At 39.1% G+C, this 18,545-nt stretch overlaps 1 protein-coding gene across 1 annotated transcript in view; it reads right to left on the bottom strand.

The window, feature by feature from the left end:
* The window catches only part of PCDH15 (protocadherin related 15), a 2,836,044-nt gene that overhangs the window by 553,629 nt on the left and 2,263,870 nt on the right, over nucleotides 1–18,545 (bottom strand). The window contains exon 24 of the mRNA XM_073685487.1: nucleotides 3,444–3,553. Within this exon, the coding sequence (XP_073541588.1) occupies nucleotides 3,444–3,553 (110 nt within the window). The remainder of the gene's footprint in view (nucleotides 1–3,443; nucleotides 3,554–18,545) is intronic.

The raw sequence follows: 18,545 nt of genomic DNA, 5'->3' as shown, positions 1-18,545 counted from the left end.
GGGCCATTTGTGGGGTGATTTTTATTGACTTGTTGAGAGTCCGTTTTATAAGGGAGGAGATTTGATCCCATAAGAATTTGACCTTCGGGCAAGACCAGAAAATGTGTAATAGGTCAGCTTTGATACCGCAATTTCTCCAACACAAAGGAGATGAATCAGAGCTAATATGGGATAACCTAGAGGGGGTATAATACCATCTGGTCAACATTTTATAATAGGACTCTTGGAGAGAAGTTGAGATGGTAGCTGAGTAGGAGTAGTTTATGGCATCTTCCCATTGGTCTAAATCTGGAGAGATTTTTAAATCAGATTCCCATTTGGCGAAATAAGAATTCTCAACGAACTCAGTGTTATTATTAAACCATGAGTATAGATTTTTTGTGCCCCAAAACAAGATGTGGTTAATATTGCAAAGAACTTTACTTGAATGTTCGGATATTTTCGGTTTATTGGTTAGGAATTGTTTTATATGATCTTTTAAAACTATAAAATGAAAAAAATCAGATGAAGGTAGGTTAAATCTGGTTTTTAACTCAGAATATAAACAGATATTGTCACCATTGTATAAATCTTTTATTTTTTTAAGGCCAAGATTCGACCAATGAGAGGGAATTGGTGAGTTGTTAAGAAAAGCTATGAATGATAATGGAAGAGTTTTAATGATGTCGAATCTTTTTGCTTTCTTTTTAGGTTTTGATATTTTTTCCCGGAGATCGTAGCCTGGAAAATAGGATTATTAGAGTGATTGGGAGAGTTTTTAGTCTCTGTTTGAATTGTAAGCCAGTGCGTGCCACCCCTATATGGCTGTCTGTCTTGGTGCTGCATGTCAGACAGCTGGGGATATCACAGTACTTGTGAATCCCAATGTACTAGCACTTCACCTGACTCCGACTGTGATTGTTTTAATCCTGTGATTTAAATAAAGCTGTGGCCATTTTGACAACCAAAATAATGTATTTTGTGTATTTATTCAAGTGTCCAGGTTTACGGTAGTTATGGCTGTATTAAAGTGGAGTGGGGGTCCATCTCAAAACCAAAAGTCATGTCCTCAGATTCTAAGTTGGATCAGAATTCAATGCAGTGAAAACCTGCAGTGAGGTAGACCATCATGGTCCATAAGCTGTACGTACAAAGTGACCAGAAATACTCTTTTTTAAAGCACCACTTCAGTGTTTTTTTTTTTCTCTGCTGGAGTTGTGCTTTAATAGTAAGCCCCCTGCTCCTGGTCATATACTCACCCTCCAGCGTCTTCATTGTTTTTCAGCGCCACTCTGGTCTTATGGTGACATCTTGTGAGCGCAGCTTCTAACTGGCCGGAAGTCAGAAGCTACATCACAAGCTCTCAATGCAAGTACATGAGAGCCAAAACGGGGCCAGAACGAGGCCAGAACGAGGCTCTCATAGACTTACATTAATTAGTGAACTTCTGCTCACTGCATGAAACATGAGAGCAGCCGACAGGTCACAAACTGCAGGAGACAGACCGGAGGGGGTGCGAAAACAAATGAAAATGCCGCAAGGTGAACATCAAACAGGGAGCAGGGGACTTGAATTTTCAGCACCACTTCAGCAGTGAAATAAATACAAATGCTGGAGTGGTGCTTTAATGTTTTATGAAATTAAAATAGAACATGGATACATAATTATCTACATTAAATACAGATGACCTATACTAAATACTTCACATAGAGGTGAGCTTTCATTTCCTAACTAATATAACATTTTTAATGGTTTGTGCTTGGAATAATGTATTGCATCTAGAGCTTAGGGGAAGAATCACTTGTCCATTGCTATGCTCACATTATCTAGTAGTCAATTACTAAACCCGATGTAGTTCAGTGACAGAAATTCTACTGAACTAGATGCTAAAATGCCTTTGAAGATTACAAGGCTAATTGCCAGGTGACACAGATCTGCACAAGAAGAGTCATTTTAAGCTTTTTTTTCTATGCAAAACAATACAAATAATAAACCTTTCAGTGTTGAATGAACCTTGGTTCACTGGGATTTCTATTCAATTAAATGTCACAACACTTCCAGAAAGAAGATGGTAACATTAATCATTTCTGGCGTGTATTTGCAAACCCGCTCTCTTTATTTTATATGTGAATGACTTTTCCCAGTTGTATATTTTCCTTTTTATCTCTTATTCTTTGCATTTTTCCCACCTCCCTTTCCCGGCTCATCTCATGGGACTGTTTCCATTAAACAGTGACAACGCTTCCTGAGAGCACGTAGCATTCATCATTCACTCAGGTTGCAAACCATGACAAAAATATTCTGGGGGATTAATATTTTACATATACTGGGTAAGATATTTTTAAACTGAAGTTCATTATGACTCCAAGGTTAATGCTAAGCAATCGAAATGCCAACAAAACAGATAATAAAGCACCATAGAGATACATTGCTAGCTAGGAAATTCTATTCTACTGATAATGTAAATAGTTATTTCAAAAAAGTAAATTGGATTGATGGACTTGGCTTTACAGAATCACAGTCATTCTACATCAGTCAAAGAGGTCATTAGTACACTATTCTAATACTCCCATTCTACACTGCTTTGCCCTCCACTATACAGTGACCATGACACATTATCATTTTCTCATGACCTTCTTCTTCTTACAAGGTCAATATACAGTATCCATTTCATACTGTCAGGATCATTAAAATTGCTGTATATTGCAAAATGCCCATCTACATTAACAAAAGGAATGCACATATGAACTGGAATTGAAAAAACACTTAGAGAGTAACCGTCATTTTAATTTTTATTTAATAAATCAATAGTACACATGAAAATAAGAAAGTTTGTAATATACTGTATCTTATAAGAGAAATCTGCATCCTCCTTTGTCAGAACTTATCTTTCTTTCTCAAAATTTTGAATTCTGGGGTAAAATCTGTATTTAGTGAAGACAGATTTTCTCATTACTAAGATAGATGACAGTTAGTACTGATAAGATTCTATGTACCAGGAAGGAAGAAGGAGCTAGAGGCAGAGCTCCGCCCTCCTCTTTGCCCTTCAATCTACATACAATCTTACCTCAGTAATGTAATTCAAAAATTCACTGAAAACAGATTTTCTAGAAAATTGAGAATTTTGTAAATGAATAATAACTAGAGATGAACGAACCCGAATTAAAAAGTTCGGGGTTCGTACCGGACAGTTGGTGTCCGGTGCTAAACGCTGGACACGGACTTCTCCCGGAAATCCGTTGCAATGTTTGGAGACCGAGGGAAGTCCGTTTGATAGTTTTCCATTAAACATCTCATTAAAGCACGTGACACAGCATAACATAATTCTACATTGAATCTATATTGTAATTGTTAGTATAATCCCTAACCCCCAAAAAATACAAACAATCTTATTATAGAAACCAACTGCTCTCCACAACATAGAAAATAAAAAAATATATGTCCATCAATAAAACTGATCTTACCTTGATCATTCCCTGAGACGATAGAGTACACAATAGTTTGATTTAGGGCTGCAGCCATTACCATAGTAACTGTAGTGCCAATTGGGGCAGATTCACTCACTGGAGGTGGCCTGAGAAATAAATCAAAATACAAAGTATATGTTACAATCTTCTGTTAAAAGGCTGAACTAGAAAAGATAAAAGTTAACACATATATATACATATATATATATATATATATATATATATATATATATATATACACAGTACAGACCAAAAGTTTGGGCACACCTTCTCATTTAAAGATTTTTCTCTATTTTCCTGACTAAGAAAATTGTACATTTACACTGAAGGCATCAATACTATGAATTAACACATGTGGAATTATATACTTAACAATAAAATGCAAAACAACTGAAAATATGTCTTATATTCTAGGTTCTTTAAAGTAGCCACCTTTTGCTTTGATGACTGCTTTGCACACTCTTGGCATTCTCTTGATGAGCTTCAAGAGGTAGTCACCGGAGATGGTCTTCCAACAATCTTGAAGGAGTTCCCAGAGATGCTTAGCACTTGCTGACCCTTTTGCCTTCCCTCTGCGGTCCAGCTCACCCCAAACCATCTCGATTGGGTTCAGGTCTGGTGACTGTGGAGGCCAGGTCATCTGGCACAGCACCCCATTACTCTCCTTCTTGGTCAAATAGCCCTTACACAGCCTGGAGGTGTGTTTGGGGTCATTGTCCTGTTGAAAAATAAATGATGGTCCAACTGAAAGCAAACCGGATGGAAAAGCATGCCGCTGCAAGATGCTGTTGTATCCATGCTGGTTAAGTATGCCTTCAATTTTGAATAAATTCCCAACAGTGTCACCAGAAAAGCACCCCCCACACCATCACACCTCCTCCTCCATGCTTCACGGTGGGAACCGGGCATGTAGAGTCCATCCGTTCACCTTTTCTGGGTCACACAAAGACACGGTGGTTGGAACCAAAGATCTCAAATTTGGACTCATCAGACCAAAGCACAGATTTCCACTGGTCTAATGTCCATTCCTTGTGTTCTTTAGCCCAAACAAGTCTCTTCTGCTTGTTGCCTGTCCTTAGCAGTGGTTTCCTAGCAGCTATTTTACCATGAAGGCCTGCTGCACAAAGTCTCCTCTTAACAGTTGTTGTAGAGATGTGTCTGCTGCTAGAACTCTGTGTGGCATTGACCTGGTCTCTAACCTGAGCTGCTGTTAACCTGCGATTTCTGAGGCTGGTGACTTGGATAAACTTATGCTCAGAAGCAGGGGTGACTCTTGGTCTTCCTTTCCTGGGGCGGTCCTCATGTGAGCCAGTTTCTTTGTAGCGCTTGATGGTTTTTGCAACTGCACTTGGGGACACATTCAAAGTTTGCCCAATTTTTCGGACTGACTGATCTTCATTTCTTAAAGTAATGATGGCCACTCGTTTTTCTTTACTTAGCTGCATTTTTCTAGCTATAATACAAATTCTAACAGTCTATTCAGTAGGACTATCAGCTGTGTATCCACCAGACTTCTGCACAACACAACTGATGGTCCCAACCCCATTTATAAGGCAAGAAATCCCACTTATTAAACCTGAGAGGGCACAAGTGTGAAGTGAGAACTATTTCCGGTGACTACCTCTTGAAGCTCATCAAGAGAATGCCAAGAATGTGCAAAGCAGTCATCAAAGCAAAAGGTGGCTACTTTGAAGAACCTAGAATATAAGATATATTTTCAGTTGTTTCACACTTTTTTGTTAAGTATATAATTCCACATGTGTTAATTCATAGTTTTGATGCCTTCAGTGTGAATGTACAATTTTCACAGTCATGAAAATACAGAAAAATCTTTAAATGAGAAGGTGTATCCAAACTTTTGGTCTGTACTGTATATATATTATATACATACAGACAAAAGGGACATGTTAAATTAAGTTGTGTCCACTAATTTGCATCACAGGAGTCTACAATCTTCAATCTTGTAATCATTCAGTGGGCCTGTAGATAGGGCTGCAGATACTCACTGTGCTATTTGGTGACATGGTGTGTACCACACTCAACATGGACTAGAGAAAGCAAAGGTAAGAGTTGTCTCAGGAGATTAGAAAGAAAATTATAGACAAGCATGTTAAAGGTAAAGGTTATAAGACCATCTCCAAGCAGCTTGATGTTCCTGTGACTACAGTTGCACATATTGCCTGGACAGAAATAATGGTACTCTTAACTTAATATTTTGTTGAACAACCTTTTGAGGCAATCACTGCAATCAAATGATTCCTGTAACTGTCAATGAGACTTCTGCACCTCTCGACAGGTATTTTGGCCCACTCCTCATGAGCAAACTGCTCCAGTTGTCTCGTGTTTGAAGGTGGCCTTTTCCAGATGGCATGTTTCAGCTCTTTCCTAAGATGCTCAATAGGATTTAGGTCAGGGCTCATAGAAGGCCACTTCAGAATAGTCCAATGTTTTCCTCTTAGCCATTCTTGGGTGTTTTTAGCTGTGTGTTTTGGGTCATTATCCTGTTACATGACCTGTGACTGAGACCAAGCTTTCTGACACTGGGCAGCACATTTCTCTCTAGAATCCCTTGATGGTATTGAGATTTCATTGTACCCTGCACAGATTCAAGACACCCTGTGCCAGATGCAGCAAAGCAGCCCCAGAACATAGCAGAGCCTTGCCAAAAACTTCCATTTTTGTTTCATCTGTCTATAGGACATTCTCCCAGAAGCTTTGTGGCATGACAACATGTAGTTTGGTAATTTCCAGTCTTGCTTTTTTATGATTTTTTTTCAACAATGGTGTTCTCCTTGGTCGTCTCTCAAGAAGTCTACTTTGGATCCAACAACGCGGATGGTGCGATCTGACACTGATGTTCATTGAGCTTGAAGTTCACTTTTAATCTCTTTAGAAGTTATCCTGGGCTCTTTTGTTACCATTTGTATGATCTGTCTCTTTGATTTGTCATCAATTTTCCTCCTACGGCCACATTCAGGGAGGTTGGCTACATTACCATGGATCTTAAATTTCTGAATAATATGTGCAACTGTAGTCACAAGAACATCAAACTGCTTGGAGATTGTCTTATAACCTTTACCTTTAACATGCTTGTCTAAAATTTTCTTTCTTTATCTCCTGAGACAACTCTTCCCTTTGCTTCCTCTGGTCCATGTTGAGTGTGGTACACAGCATGTCACCAAACAGCACAGTGATGACCTGTAGCCCTATATACAGGCCCACTGACTACAAGATTGAAGTCACCTGTGATGCTAATTAGTGGACACAACTTGATTTAACAAGTCCCTTTTGTCACATTATTTTCAGGGGTGCCATCATTTCTGTCCAGGCCTATTTCGTGAGTTTAATTGTCTTTAAAATTCCGTGGAAGCAGGGTTGAAAAGCAATGTCTGACTTTCCTTTGATCATTTTCATAGATTTTTAATTTATAACTACTTTTGTCAGATTCAATTTATTTCTGTGATCTTTGTGGGTTTTTCTTTCACTAAACAAGGGGTACCAACAATTTTGAGCACGTGTGTAGCCATAATGGTTAGACCCCGACTCTATATTTTCTATTGATGTGTTTAATATGCTTTTGGAAAAGTCATTGTGAAAGGAAGGATTATAGCTTCCTTTACCTGGTTTCTGCTATTTTTTGACAATATAGAACACATCAAACAGAAAGATACTAAAGAGACAGTCGGTGCCACTGTGATGGTGTCCTTTAAGAGAAGGAGATTAATTTAGGTTAGTCTCTTTCCTTTGTTATTATAGAGTGAAAGAAATAAGATTCTCTGGTCTAATGAGACAAAGATAGAACTTTTTGGTGATAATTCTAAGTGGTATGTGTGCAGAAAACCAGGCACTGCTGATCACTTGCCCAATACAATCCCAACAGTGAAACATGGTGGTGGCAGCATCATGCTATGGGGGTGTTTTTCAGCTGCAGGGACAGGACAACTGGTTGCAATTGAAGGAAACATGAATGTGGCCAAGTACAGAGATATCCTGGATGAAAACCTCTTCCAGATTGCACTGGACCTCAGACTTGGCTAGACAAGACAATGACCCTAAGCACACAGCTAAAATAACAAAGGAGTGGCTTCAGAACAACTCTGTGACCATTCTTGACTGGCCCAGCCAGAGCCCTGACCTAAACCCAATTGAGCATCTCTGGAGAGACATGAAAATGGCTGTCCACCAACGTTCACCATCCAACCTGACGGAACTGGAGAGGATCTGCAAGGAAGAATGGCAGATGATCCCCAAATCCAGGTGTGAAAAACTTGCTGCATCTTTCCGAAGAAGACTCATGGCTGTACTAGCTCAAAAGGGTGCTTCTACTCAATACTGAGCAAAGGGTCTGAATACTTATGACCATGTGATATTTCTGTTTTTCTTTTTTAATAAATTTGCAAAAAATTCTACATTTTTGTTTTTTTTTCAGTGAAGATGGGGTGCAGAGTGTACTTTAATGAGAAAAAAATTAACTTTTTAGAATTTACCAAATGACTGCAATGAAACAAAGAGTGAAAAATTTAAAGGGGTCAGAATACTTTCCGTACCTGCTGTAGTTCACCTAAAGAGGGAAATCCCATTAATACTCACTCTAATGCTCCTACAGTATTGTAATTATTGTATCTAAACCCCTACTGGTTTTATATAAACATATTTTACCTGAAAGTTATATATCCAATTTCCATATCTTATACTGTGATTTCTTCTGGTAAAGACATCAGCACTATTGAATAACTACTACATTGAGTTTGATTTTAAATTCATTACGATTAATTCTACATCCATTTATTTTGCATATTTCCAGGTCGACTGCACAACAATAAACCGCAATATTCCCAAACACATTCAAATTGAGAGAGTGGCTTATCTTGATTTGGCACTAATATAAGCATCATGCTTCTAAGTGTGCATCCAAGAGAATCTGATCTGTGGGCTAATTCTCCAAAGAAATACTGACTTTTTATTAGTGTAGAATGAAGTACAATATATCCTGATCATTAGCTATAATAAACACACATAGTTACCTATCACTGCACAGCACATATTTGGCGTAGACTGCCACTCTATAATTAAATAGACTGCGCTCTCTACCTGCCTTCTTAAATGGCGCCGCTACAAGCAAGCAAATTATGACCAACAGCGTACAGCTACTGGAGAAAAATATTTTATCACAATGACTCATTAAATGTTCCCAAGTAAAGCATAAAATCAAATCTGCCATACCTGTGTCGCTACAATCTTCCTGCTGAATGCTAAACTCTTTTTGCATAATAATACTGTGATGGAGAATAATGTCTTGTTGTTAAGTCATATTCAGGGCTCAAAATTCTACTTTTTCTAAGACTTTAGTACAACTTCTTTCTAACAATTTCTATTATATTTTCTTATACTGATTTAACCACTTCGCACCAGAGCCTGTTTTTGCCTTCGTGACCGGGCCAATTTTTTCAGTTCTGACCACTGTCACTTTATGAAGTAATTACACTGGAATGCTTCAACAGATTCCCCTGACTCTGAGAATGTTTTTTCGTGACATATTGTACTTCATGATACTGGTAAAATTTCTTTGATATCAATTGCGTTTATTTGTGAAAAAATCAGAAATTTGGCAAAAATTTTGAAAATTTAGCAATTTTCAAACTTTGAATTTTTATGCCCTTTAATCAGAGAGATATGTCACACAAAATAGTTAAAAAATAACATTTCCCACATGTCTACTTTACATCAGCACAATTTTGGAACCAAAATTTTTTTTGTTAGGGAGCTATAAGGGTTAAAAGTTGACCAGCGATTTCTCATTTTTCCAACAAAATTTACAAAAACATTTTTTTAGGGACCACATCATATTTGAAGTCACTTTGAGGGGTCTTTATGACAGAAAATACCCAAAAGTGACTCCATTCTAAAGACTGCACCCCTCAAGGTGCTCAAAACCACATTCAAGAACTTTATTAACCCTTCAGGTGCTTCACAGGAATTTTTGGAATGTGGAAGAATAAAATGAACATTTAACTTTTTTTCACAAAAATGTTACTTTAGACCCAATTTTTTTTATTTTCACAGGGGTAACAGGAAAAAATGGACCCCAAAATTGTGCAATTTCTCTTGAGCACGCTGATACCCCATACGTTAGGGAAAACCACTGTTTGGGCGCACTGCAGGGTTCGGAAGGGAAGGAGCGCCATTAGATTTTTGAATGTAAAATTTGTCTGAATAATTAGCAGACGCCATGTTGCGTTTGGAGAGCCCCTGATGTTCCTAAACAGTGGAAACCCACCACAAGTGACACCATTTTGGAAACTAGACCCCTTAAGGAACATATCTAGATGTGTGGTGAGCACCTTGAACCTCAAGGTGCTTCACAGAAGGTTATAATATTGAGCTGTAAAAATAAAATTTTCACATTTTTCCCACAAAAATGTTTTTCATCCCTTAATTTTGCATTATCATAAGGGTAATAGGATAAGTTGCACCATGAAATTTGTTGTGCAGTTTCTCCTGAACTCGCCAATACCCCATATGTGGAGGCAAACCACTGTTTGGGCGCACGGCAGGGTTTGGAAGGGAGGGAGTGCCATTTGACTTTTTGAATGTAAAATTTGTTTGAATAATTAGCAGACGCCATGTTGCATTTGGGGAGCCCCTGATGTGCCTAAACAGTGGAAACCCCCCACAAGTGACACCATTTTGGAAACTCGACCCTTTAGGGAACTTATCTAGATGTGTGGTGAGCACCTTGCACCCCCAGCTGCTTCACAGAAGTTTATAATATTGAGCCATAAAAATAAAATTTTCACATTTTTCCCACAAAAAATGTTATTCATTCCAAAATTTTGCATTATCATAAGGGTAACAGGATAAATTGCACCATGAAATTTGTTGTACAATTTCTCCTGAGTACGCTGATACCCCATATGTTGGGGAAAACCACTGCTTTGGTGTATGGCAGGGTTCGGAAGAGAAAGGAGCGCTATGTTGGCTGGGATAGGCAGCTGACACCATGTCACATTTGAAGAGTCGCTGACATGCCGAAACAGCAGAAACCCCCACAAGTGACTCCATTTTGTAAATAACACCTCTCAAGGAATTCATCTAGGGAAGTAATGACTATTTTTAAATTTTTATATTTATACCATTGGGCAGCGAAAAAAGCATAATTATATTTTTACAACAAAAAAATGTTTTACCCTCAGATTTTACATTTTCACACAGGGCAATGGGTAAAAATGGTGCCGAAATGTGTCACACAATTTCTTCTAAAAGTGGCAATACCCCATATGTGGCTGTATCGTACCACTCAGCCATACGGCGAGATCTGGCGGGGACATAGTTACATAGTTTATTTGACGGAGCGCTATTTGACAATTGGAGAACAAATTATTGTAGAATAGGCATTTGGATTTGGGAGCACAAAATTTTCTGAATTTCTTTTGGGGGGCAAGGGCCATTTTGCTTTTCCAGAGCCTTTCTGCTACCAGTAACTTGGAAGTCCCTTATATTTTTAACAGATGACGGACCTGAGTCGGGACTAGCTTTTTTTGAGGACTGAGTTGAAGCTTTTATTGGGAACATTTTACGTAACATTTATCCGGCGCTCTAGGCTGAGCACTTACATCGAGGTTTCCATCTAAATTTCCAAGTGATGTAATTCAGATGAAACCCCTGCGGGATCCATTCACTGTAATGAGGCAGCAGAGTTACTCTGGACTCCGTCTGGCCTCTGTTTAGAATCATAGAATCATAGAATGGTAGAGTTGGAAGGGACCTCCTGGGTCATCTGGTCCAACCCCCTGCTCAAAGCAGGATTCACTAGATCATCTCAGACAGATGTCTGTCCAGCCTCTGTTTAAAGATGTCCATTGAAGGGGAACTCACCACCTCTCGTGGCAGCCTGTTCCACTCATTAATCACCCTAACTGTCAAAAAGTTTTTTCTAATATCTAATCTGTGTCTCCTCCCATTTAGTTTCATCCCATTGCTTCTAGTCTTTCCTTGTGCAAATGAGAATAAAGATGATCCTTCTACAATGTGACAGCCCTTGACATATTTGTAGACAGCTATTAAGTCTCCTCTCAGTCTTCTTTTTTGCAAGCTAAACATTCCCAAATCCTGCAACCGTTCCTCATAGGACATGGTTTGCAGACCAGTCACCATTCTGGTCGCTCTTCTCTGAACTTGCTCCAGTTTGTCTATGTCTTTTTTAAAATGTGGTGCCCAAAACTGTACACAGTATTCCAGATGAGGTCTGACCAAAGAGGAGTAAAGACCGATAATGACTTCACGTGATCTAGACTGTATGCTTCTGTTAATACATCCCAGAATTGTATTTGCCTTTTTTGCTGCTGCATCACACTGTTGACTCATGTTCAGTCTATGATCTATTAGTATACCTAAGTCTTTTTCACATGTACTGTTGCTTAGCTCTATTCCTCTCATTCTGTATATGCTTTTTTCATTTTTATTGCCCAGATGTAGTACTTTGCATTTTTCCCTGTTAAAAACCATTCTGTTGGTTGCTGCCCACTGCTCCAGTTTATTTAGGTCTTTTTGAATCCTCTCTCTCTCTTCTCTAGTATTAGCTATCCCTCCTAGCTTTGTGTCATCAGCAAATTTAATCAGTTTACCCTCAATTCCTTCATCTAAATCATTGATAAAGATGTTGAACAATACAGGTCCCAGGACGGAGCCCTGTGGTACCCCACTTGAGACATTCATCCATCTGGATGTGAAGTCATTTACAACCACCCTTTGAGTCCGATCACTAAGCCAGTTATGAATCCACCTAACAGTTGCCTGGTCCATTGCATACTTGGTCATTTTTTCAATAAGGATGGTGTGAGATACTTTGTCAAATGCTTTGCTGAAGTCAAGATATACTATATCTACAGCATTTCCCTGATCCACCCAGTCAGTGTTTAGTTGTGTCCTTTTTTTCAGAAGTGCACAAAACTGTGGCCAACCGCACTTTTATGCACGCCTAAAACAAATGACACCGTGGGATCACAGGCCAGACGGCATCCACAGTGGCCTATATCTGCCTCATTACAGGGAATCTTCCGTCATGGGTTCCGGCTGAATTACATATTTCAGAGATTTACACGTAAACTCTGGCATAAGTGCTCAGCGCAGAGCGCAGGATAAATGTGTGCCGAGCCATACTGCGATCTTTGGGAGACATAATAAACAAATCAGTAGCAGGTGAAGAATTGGTTTTATTTATTTTTTTACGCCGTTCCTAGTGTGATATAACTGATTAGATTACTTTATTCTTCAGGTCGGTGCGATTACAGAGATACCAGATTTATATCGGGTTTTTATGACAGACAGCTGTCACACACTAAGAGACGCTTTTTTTTTTGCAAAATCTAGTTTTTGCATCGCCATATTTTGAGAGCTATAATTTTTCCATATTTCGGCCGACAGAGTCATGTGATGGCTTGTTTTTTGCGGGACGACTTGACAGTTTTATTGGTACCATTTTTGGGTACGGGACATTTTTTGATTGCTTTCTATTCCGTTTTTTGGGAGGTAAAATTAACAAAAACCAACAATTCAGGAATTGTTTTTTGAGGTTTTTTTTTTATGCCATTCTGCGTGTGGTAAAAGTGATCAGGCAGCATTATTCTTCGGGTCAGTATGTTTACAGCGATACTACACTTACTGTATATTTTTTTTTGTTTTGGCGCTTTTACACAATAAAACAATTTTATAGAAAAAATATTTTTTTTGCATTGCTTTATTCTGAGCGCTATAACTTTTTTGTTTTTCGGCTGATGGAGCTGTGTGGCGGCTTTTTTTTTGCGGAACGAGATGACGTTTTCATCCGTACCATTTTTATTTCCATTTTGCTTTTTGATCGCATTTTTTTCCACTTTTTGTTTGGCGATATGAGGAAAAAGCATAGTTTTTTGCTCCGTTTTTTATTTATTTTTATTACGGTGTGCACAGAAGGAGTTAATTAGTGTGACAGTTTTATAGCTCGGATTGTTTCGGATGCGGCAATACCAAATATGTGTACTTTTTTTATTTGTGCATAAATATACTTATTTATCGGTTTAATATTTTATTTATTTATTTTAATTTATTTTGTATTTTTTTTTAACAGTTTCAAAACATTTTTTTTTACTCTTTTTTACATTTTTACTTAGTCCCTGCATGGGACATTAATTTTTATTTTTCTGATCCCTGATCTCATGTAATGTAATAGACATGTATTACATTACATGAGATCTTCACTGACTGTTTCACAGTCAGAGTCTCCTGCCTGGCTTCAGCTGCAGGCTGAGCCAGGCAGGACACCATATATGGCAGAGCTGGAGGCAGTCATGTGACCTCCAGCTGCCATAGCAACCCAAGGTCCTGGAAGGTATCAGGGGTCATCGGAGAGGTAAGTGGACGACCCCCTCTCCTCCTGCTGTCTTCTATATGCCGCGATCACTATAGATCGCGGCATATAGAAGACAGCAAATGGTTAACATCACTGGGACCTCATCCAATCAGGTCCCGATGATGTTCCCTGTCAGAGCTATCGCTCTGCACCGCTCCTGCAGCGCTTGCAGGACCCTGGGGGTCCTGAGCGCTGTGGGACCACCCACCGTTTTTAAACGTCCGCGCTGCACAGAGCCCAGGCAGCGCGGACGTTTATCTACAGTGGGTGGTCGGGAAGCGGTTAAACAGAGTCTATGCTTTCATTATTTATGGTTGTATTTGAAATAAACTAGCAGGCATCCTGTAATAACAGTCATACGTGTATATAGAATTGCAAAAGACAATTGGCACTCATGAAATGTGTTCAGAATGAATTAATTTATTGTTGAAAATCCAGAAAATAATAAGAGACGTTTCGGTCAAAACAAGACGTTCATCAGTCCTCTGGATAGTGAAGTGCTGCTTAAATCAGCGCTGTGTGAATGTCTTCAGTATCCACCGCTCAGACAACACTTCCTGTCTGAGCAGTGGATACCACGGACATGCACCCATGTTGTAAGAACCAGGGGTTTAAATAGCAGACAGATCAACCATGGGCTCTCAGAAAGAAGTAATCAAAGCCAAGCGATTAACCCTATAGCTTTCTGATGTAGCAACACCAAAAGTCCCAGGAATAAAATAGGACTGTCGCTATCGTGGGTCACCAAAGGCGCGGCGTTACCGTAGCAAAAATAGCTTTGCCCTCTGTGAAGACACGGGGTCTTCCATGGGCGTAATACTACTCAGACAACACAGGGTGAGGGTAAAACAGCGTGGCAATACTTTATTGAACCACCAAATCAGGCAATAAACAGATAGAACAGTCCCAGCAAATACCCAAGATGCTACAACATTACACAATCTCACCCTTCCGCTGGCCCACCTGGGATAGAACAGCTGTGAGTTTGGGACTTTCAGGGGCCAACTACCTCAACCAATGGCCCCACGCTTCTGGCGGGCCCCCACAGAGAGAAGGTAGTGGCAAGCTTAGGAAGCCGACAGTCCATCGAGGAACAAGGTCAGGAGACCCGATGGTCATACCTCGGCCTCTCCGAGAGTTTCCATTGATCCAGATGACTGGCTGGTCCCAATATGGCTTCTCTGCATGTCTCCATGGGTTCCAGGTGACCGGAGGGTCCCACCTGGTAACCCCAAACAACATATCCATGGGGCAAGGTGACTTCATCGTCCCAACCTGGTCTCTCCAAATGTATCCATGGGCTCTCTAATGGTCAAATGAGCAGATCCGTATCTTTCCAGTCAGGGCCATATACCCTTAAGCAAGAAACATGTAAAATCCAAATCTGTGTCTCTTTGGTTAAAGCCATGCTTACAAGCTGATGGTCTCAGAGAGTTTGAACTTTGATTCTCCCTGTAAAGTCTCTTTCTTCAATTTCCGTGTCAAGTCTCATTGTTTATCTGTTTTAAGTCTCCCTGCTACAGAAGCATATCTCCTTTTTACGTACACATCCACAGGTTAAGTGACTAAGGAGGGCATTACTCACAGGGCTCAGGTCTCATTGTTTGAGCTAATCAATTTACATAGTTCGTTCGCAGGGGCTCTTGTAAATATACATCACAATTTCAGAATCAAAGAGAAGACAATATTCAGGATTATACAAATAATCATGTCATTCTTGACCAGCCACAGAAATACACATACATTCCTAAATCAACAGAAACACAACAGTGTATTTATCTTGGCTTAACAAATCTAATCGCCTGGCTTATTAAGATTCTAGGCTGTATCATCACACCCTCCTTGTTTTTCTGGATGTTCTCCATGCAGTTAAATATATCTTCTATGCTTTATACATATCTGTCAATTTTTAGAAAAATAAAAAAACTGACCAGCATCTCTGAACAGAATAAAACAAGTGTGAACAGGTGCAATTGCTCTGACTGCATAATATAAAAACCAAAGAAACCAAAAGCAGAACTCTGTAAGCATTAAGGTTTATGGAAATATAAAATATATGACATTTGCATATAGAATATAAATATAAAAATGAAGGTACTTAGCGCATAAATTGGTCAACTAATTAGAGCCCACCAGTTGCGACAACGCATACCTTTCTTTTCTGGAACCCTAACCTAATATTTATCAAACATGTCTCTCCCGGGCTAGAAGCCTATAAATTTAAACTGCAGGTAGAATCCAGAACTGAATAAAAACAGCTTTAAGTTGATGTGAGAAGAGTTCAGGCAAATATGGAGGCAGTCCCCACCTCCAAAATTATACTACAAAAAGAAAATAAACTGAACAGCACCTCCGAACAAAATAAAGCAAGTAGTAGTGACGTTGTGGGCTCATGAATTGGCCAATTTATTCGCTGTCATAATTTTTATAGGCATGTTCTGTATAGTAGTAATACAGTCCAAATTTAATATAATCAATATTTTAGCACTTACAGAGTGATGTTTTTTGCTTTGGTTTGTATATCAACTTTTAGAGATGGATGATTAATTGCTTTTTTAGGCCATGACGTTAAAAAAACATTCCAAGCCCCATTGAAAATTCAACTGGATGCTAGTGCTGTGTATAATAATGAAGCATTCCAGCATGAGACACAAGAAACCTTTCATTAACACTTGCCTTCAAAAGGTTTCCAGGTAATTAGGTGGTGCGGTGTTGGTGTTGGTGCAGGATGAGTGTTAGTGTAACATCTGAGATTAATTTCTGGCCTCTATTATCAGCAGCCACTAAATAAAATTAAAGAATGTGATTTTCGTCTGCACACAAGAATAAACTATGAAAATGCTGAATCTCGCACATCTATGATAAGAGACTTACAGTATGATGAAGGGAGAGTGGAAAATCCATTATTTGCCTCAGTATGCACTTGACTGGGGGCGCATTGCAGTGATGTCTTGTGCTCCTGTCACTTCCATGCTGAAGTCAGCTGCTGGCTTCAGAAGAGGACTCCGCGCGGGAAGGAGAGTGGCGGGAAAGTGAGTAGAATCATTTATTATTTTTCTATGCATTAAAGAACAGAGGCAGAATGAGGGACATACATACCAGGATGGGGGTAAATATATAACAGGATGGGGAAAATACATACCAGGATGGGGGATATAAATACCAGGATGGGAGATATAGCAGGATGGGGCCCAGGATAAGGGACATATATACATGGATGGAGGACATATATATCAGAATGCGGCCAGGATGAAGGACATATATACCAGGATGGGGGACATATATACCAGGAAGGAGCCCAAGATGGGGGACATTACTACATAATGGGGAGGGGTGAAGCTTGTATGTCCTTATAGGATTTAGAACAATATGAGGACACATACATCTGACCAAAATGCGGCAGGGGGGCCCAGGTCCAAATCTTGCACAGGGACCCATCAGACTTTAGTTATGCCATTGGCTGATTTGCCCATACTATGATTAGCTGAAGGGTTATAAAACTCCCGTGACTCACTCTAAACATCTAGATTATCTGTGGAAGCTGTGTGCAGAATCTCCAGAGTATAATATAAGATGCAACTTCAGCCTATCACCTATGTCTACTGCTTGTAAGAGCAGAAGACTTATCAATCTCAAGCAGGAGGCAGGGGAGAAATCCTAAATCTGTATCTTATAGGATACACTGATATTCTGCAGTGTGAGTTAGGGGATATGTCACTGAACTATCACCGTGATCTTTAAGGAACAGGTGGACTTGTGAATTGTGTAGAGACTTTGCCAAGAAATGGAGCTGTGAACAATATAAAAATATACTAATCCATAAATTAATTGTCACTGATTTTAGAACATATTTGTGTAAAAAAATACTTGACGCTGTGTCTGATATTGCATCTCAGCTCTATTGAAGTCACTTCTTGTGTTTTTTGGTCATGTGTTTTCACAGGTTGATTACATTTACAGCAAAATGACCATTGATTGAAGGCAAAGAATTGTGCTTGATAATTATGTCACGTATATGTACAACCGGTCAACTGCGCAATTATATTGTTTTGAGCTGTTCAATATGTTTAAACCAAAATGACTGAATACAACTAAGCAGAATAGATAGAGCATTGGTTTCCAGTGTTCCTTTGCTTCTTGAAATATAATAAATCCAAGAAAAGAGAATATATCACTAAACAAATGTTCACTTATTATTCATTATTGTAAATGCATGCTATAAAATATGTGCAGCAAGGATTGATTGAATCTCAAACCACCGAGGAATCTAGTAACTGGTTTTATTGGCAAGGCTAGTTAATGATACTGACACAGTCACCACGAGTCAATATCAATCAGTCATTTTTACAGGTTCATCCATGTAAAGATCTGTAATGCAACAGAATTGGCCTATTATGGACTGTGAAACATATTACTGTCTCAGTGTACTTGTTTGATACATTTGCAAAAGAGATAGAGAACCAATGTTTGTCTGTTTCCATACATGGAAGCAAAAAGGATTAATCTATGAACCTTCAATCTATCAATGTACTGTGGGGTCATCCCTATATGTAACATATAAATTGAATAAACCGAATGAAAATAGGATTACCGTATTTTTCGGACCATAAGACGCACCTAGGTTTTAGAGGGGGAAAATAGTAAAAAAAAAATTAAGTAAAAATGTGGTCATAAAGCCCTGTTAAGGGGGAGGGGGTCTGCTGCTGACACTG

This window comes from Phyllobates terribilis, unplaced genomic scaffold (assembly GCF_046119375.1).
Source record: "Phyllobates terribilis strain yellow unplaced genomic scaffold, ASM4611937v1 Scaffold_5__5_contigs__length_657084704, whole genome shotgun sequence".
Lineage (NCBI taxonomy): Eukaryota > Metazoa > Chordata > Amphibia > Anura > Dendrobatidae > Phyllobates > Phyllobates terribilis.
Note: the sequence above shows the minus strand (reverse complement) of the source record. Positions and strands in the feature narration are given on the sequence as shown.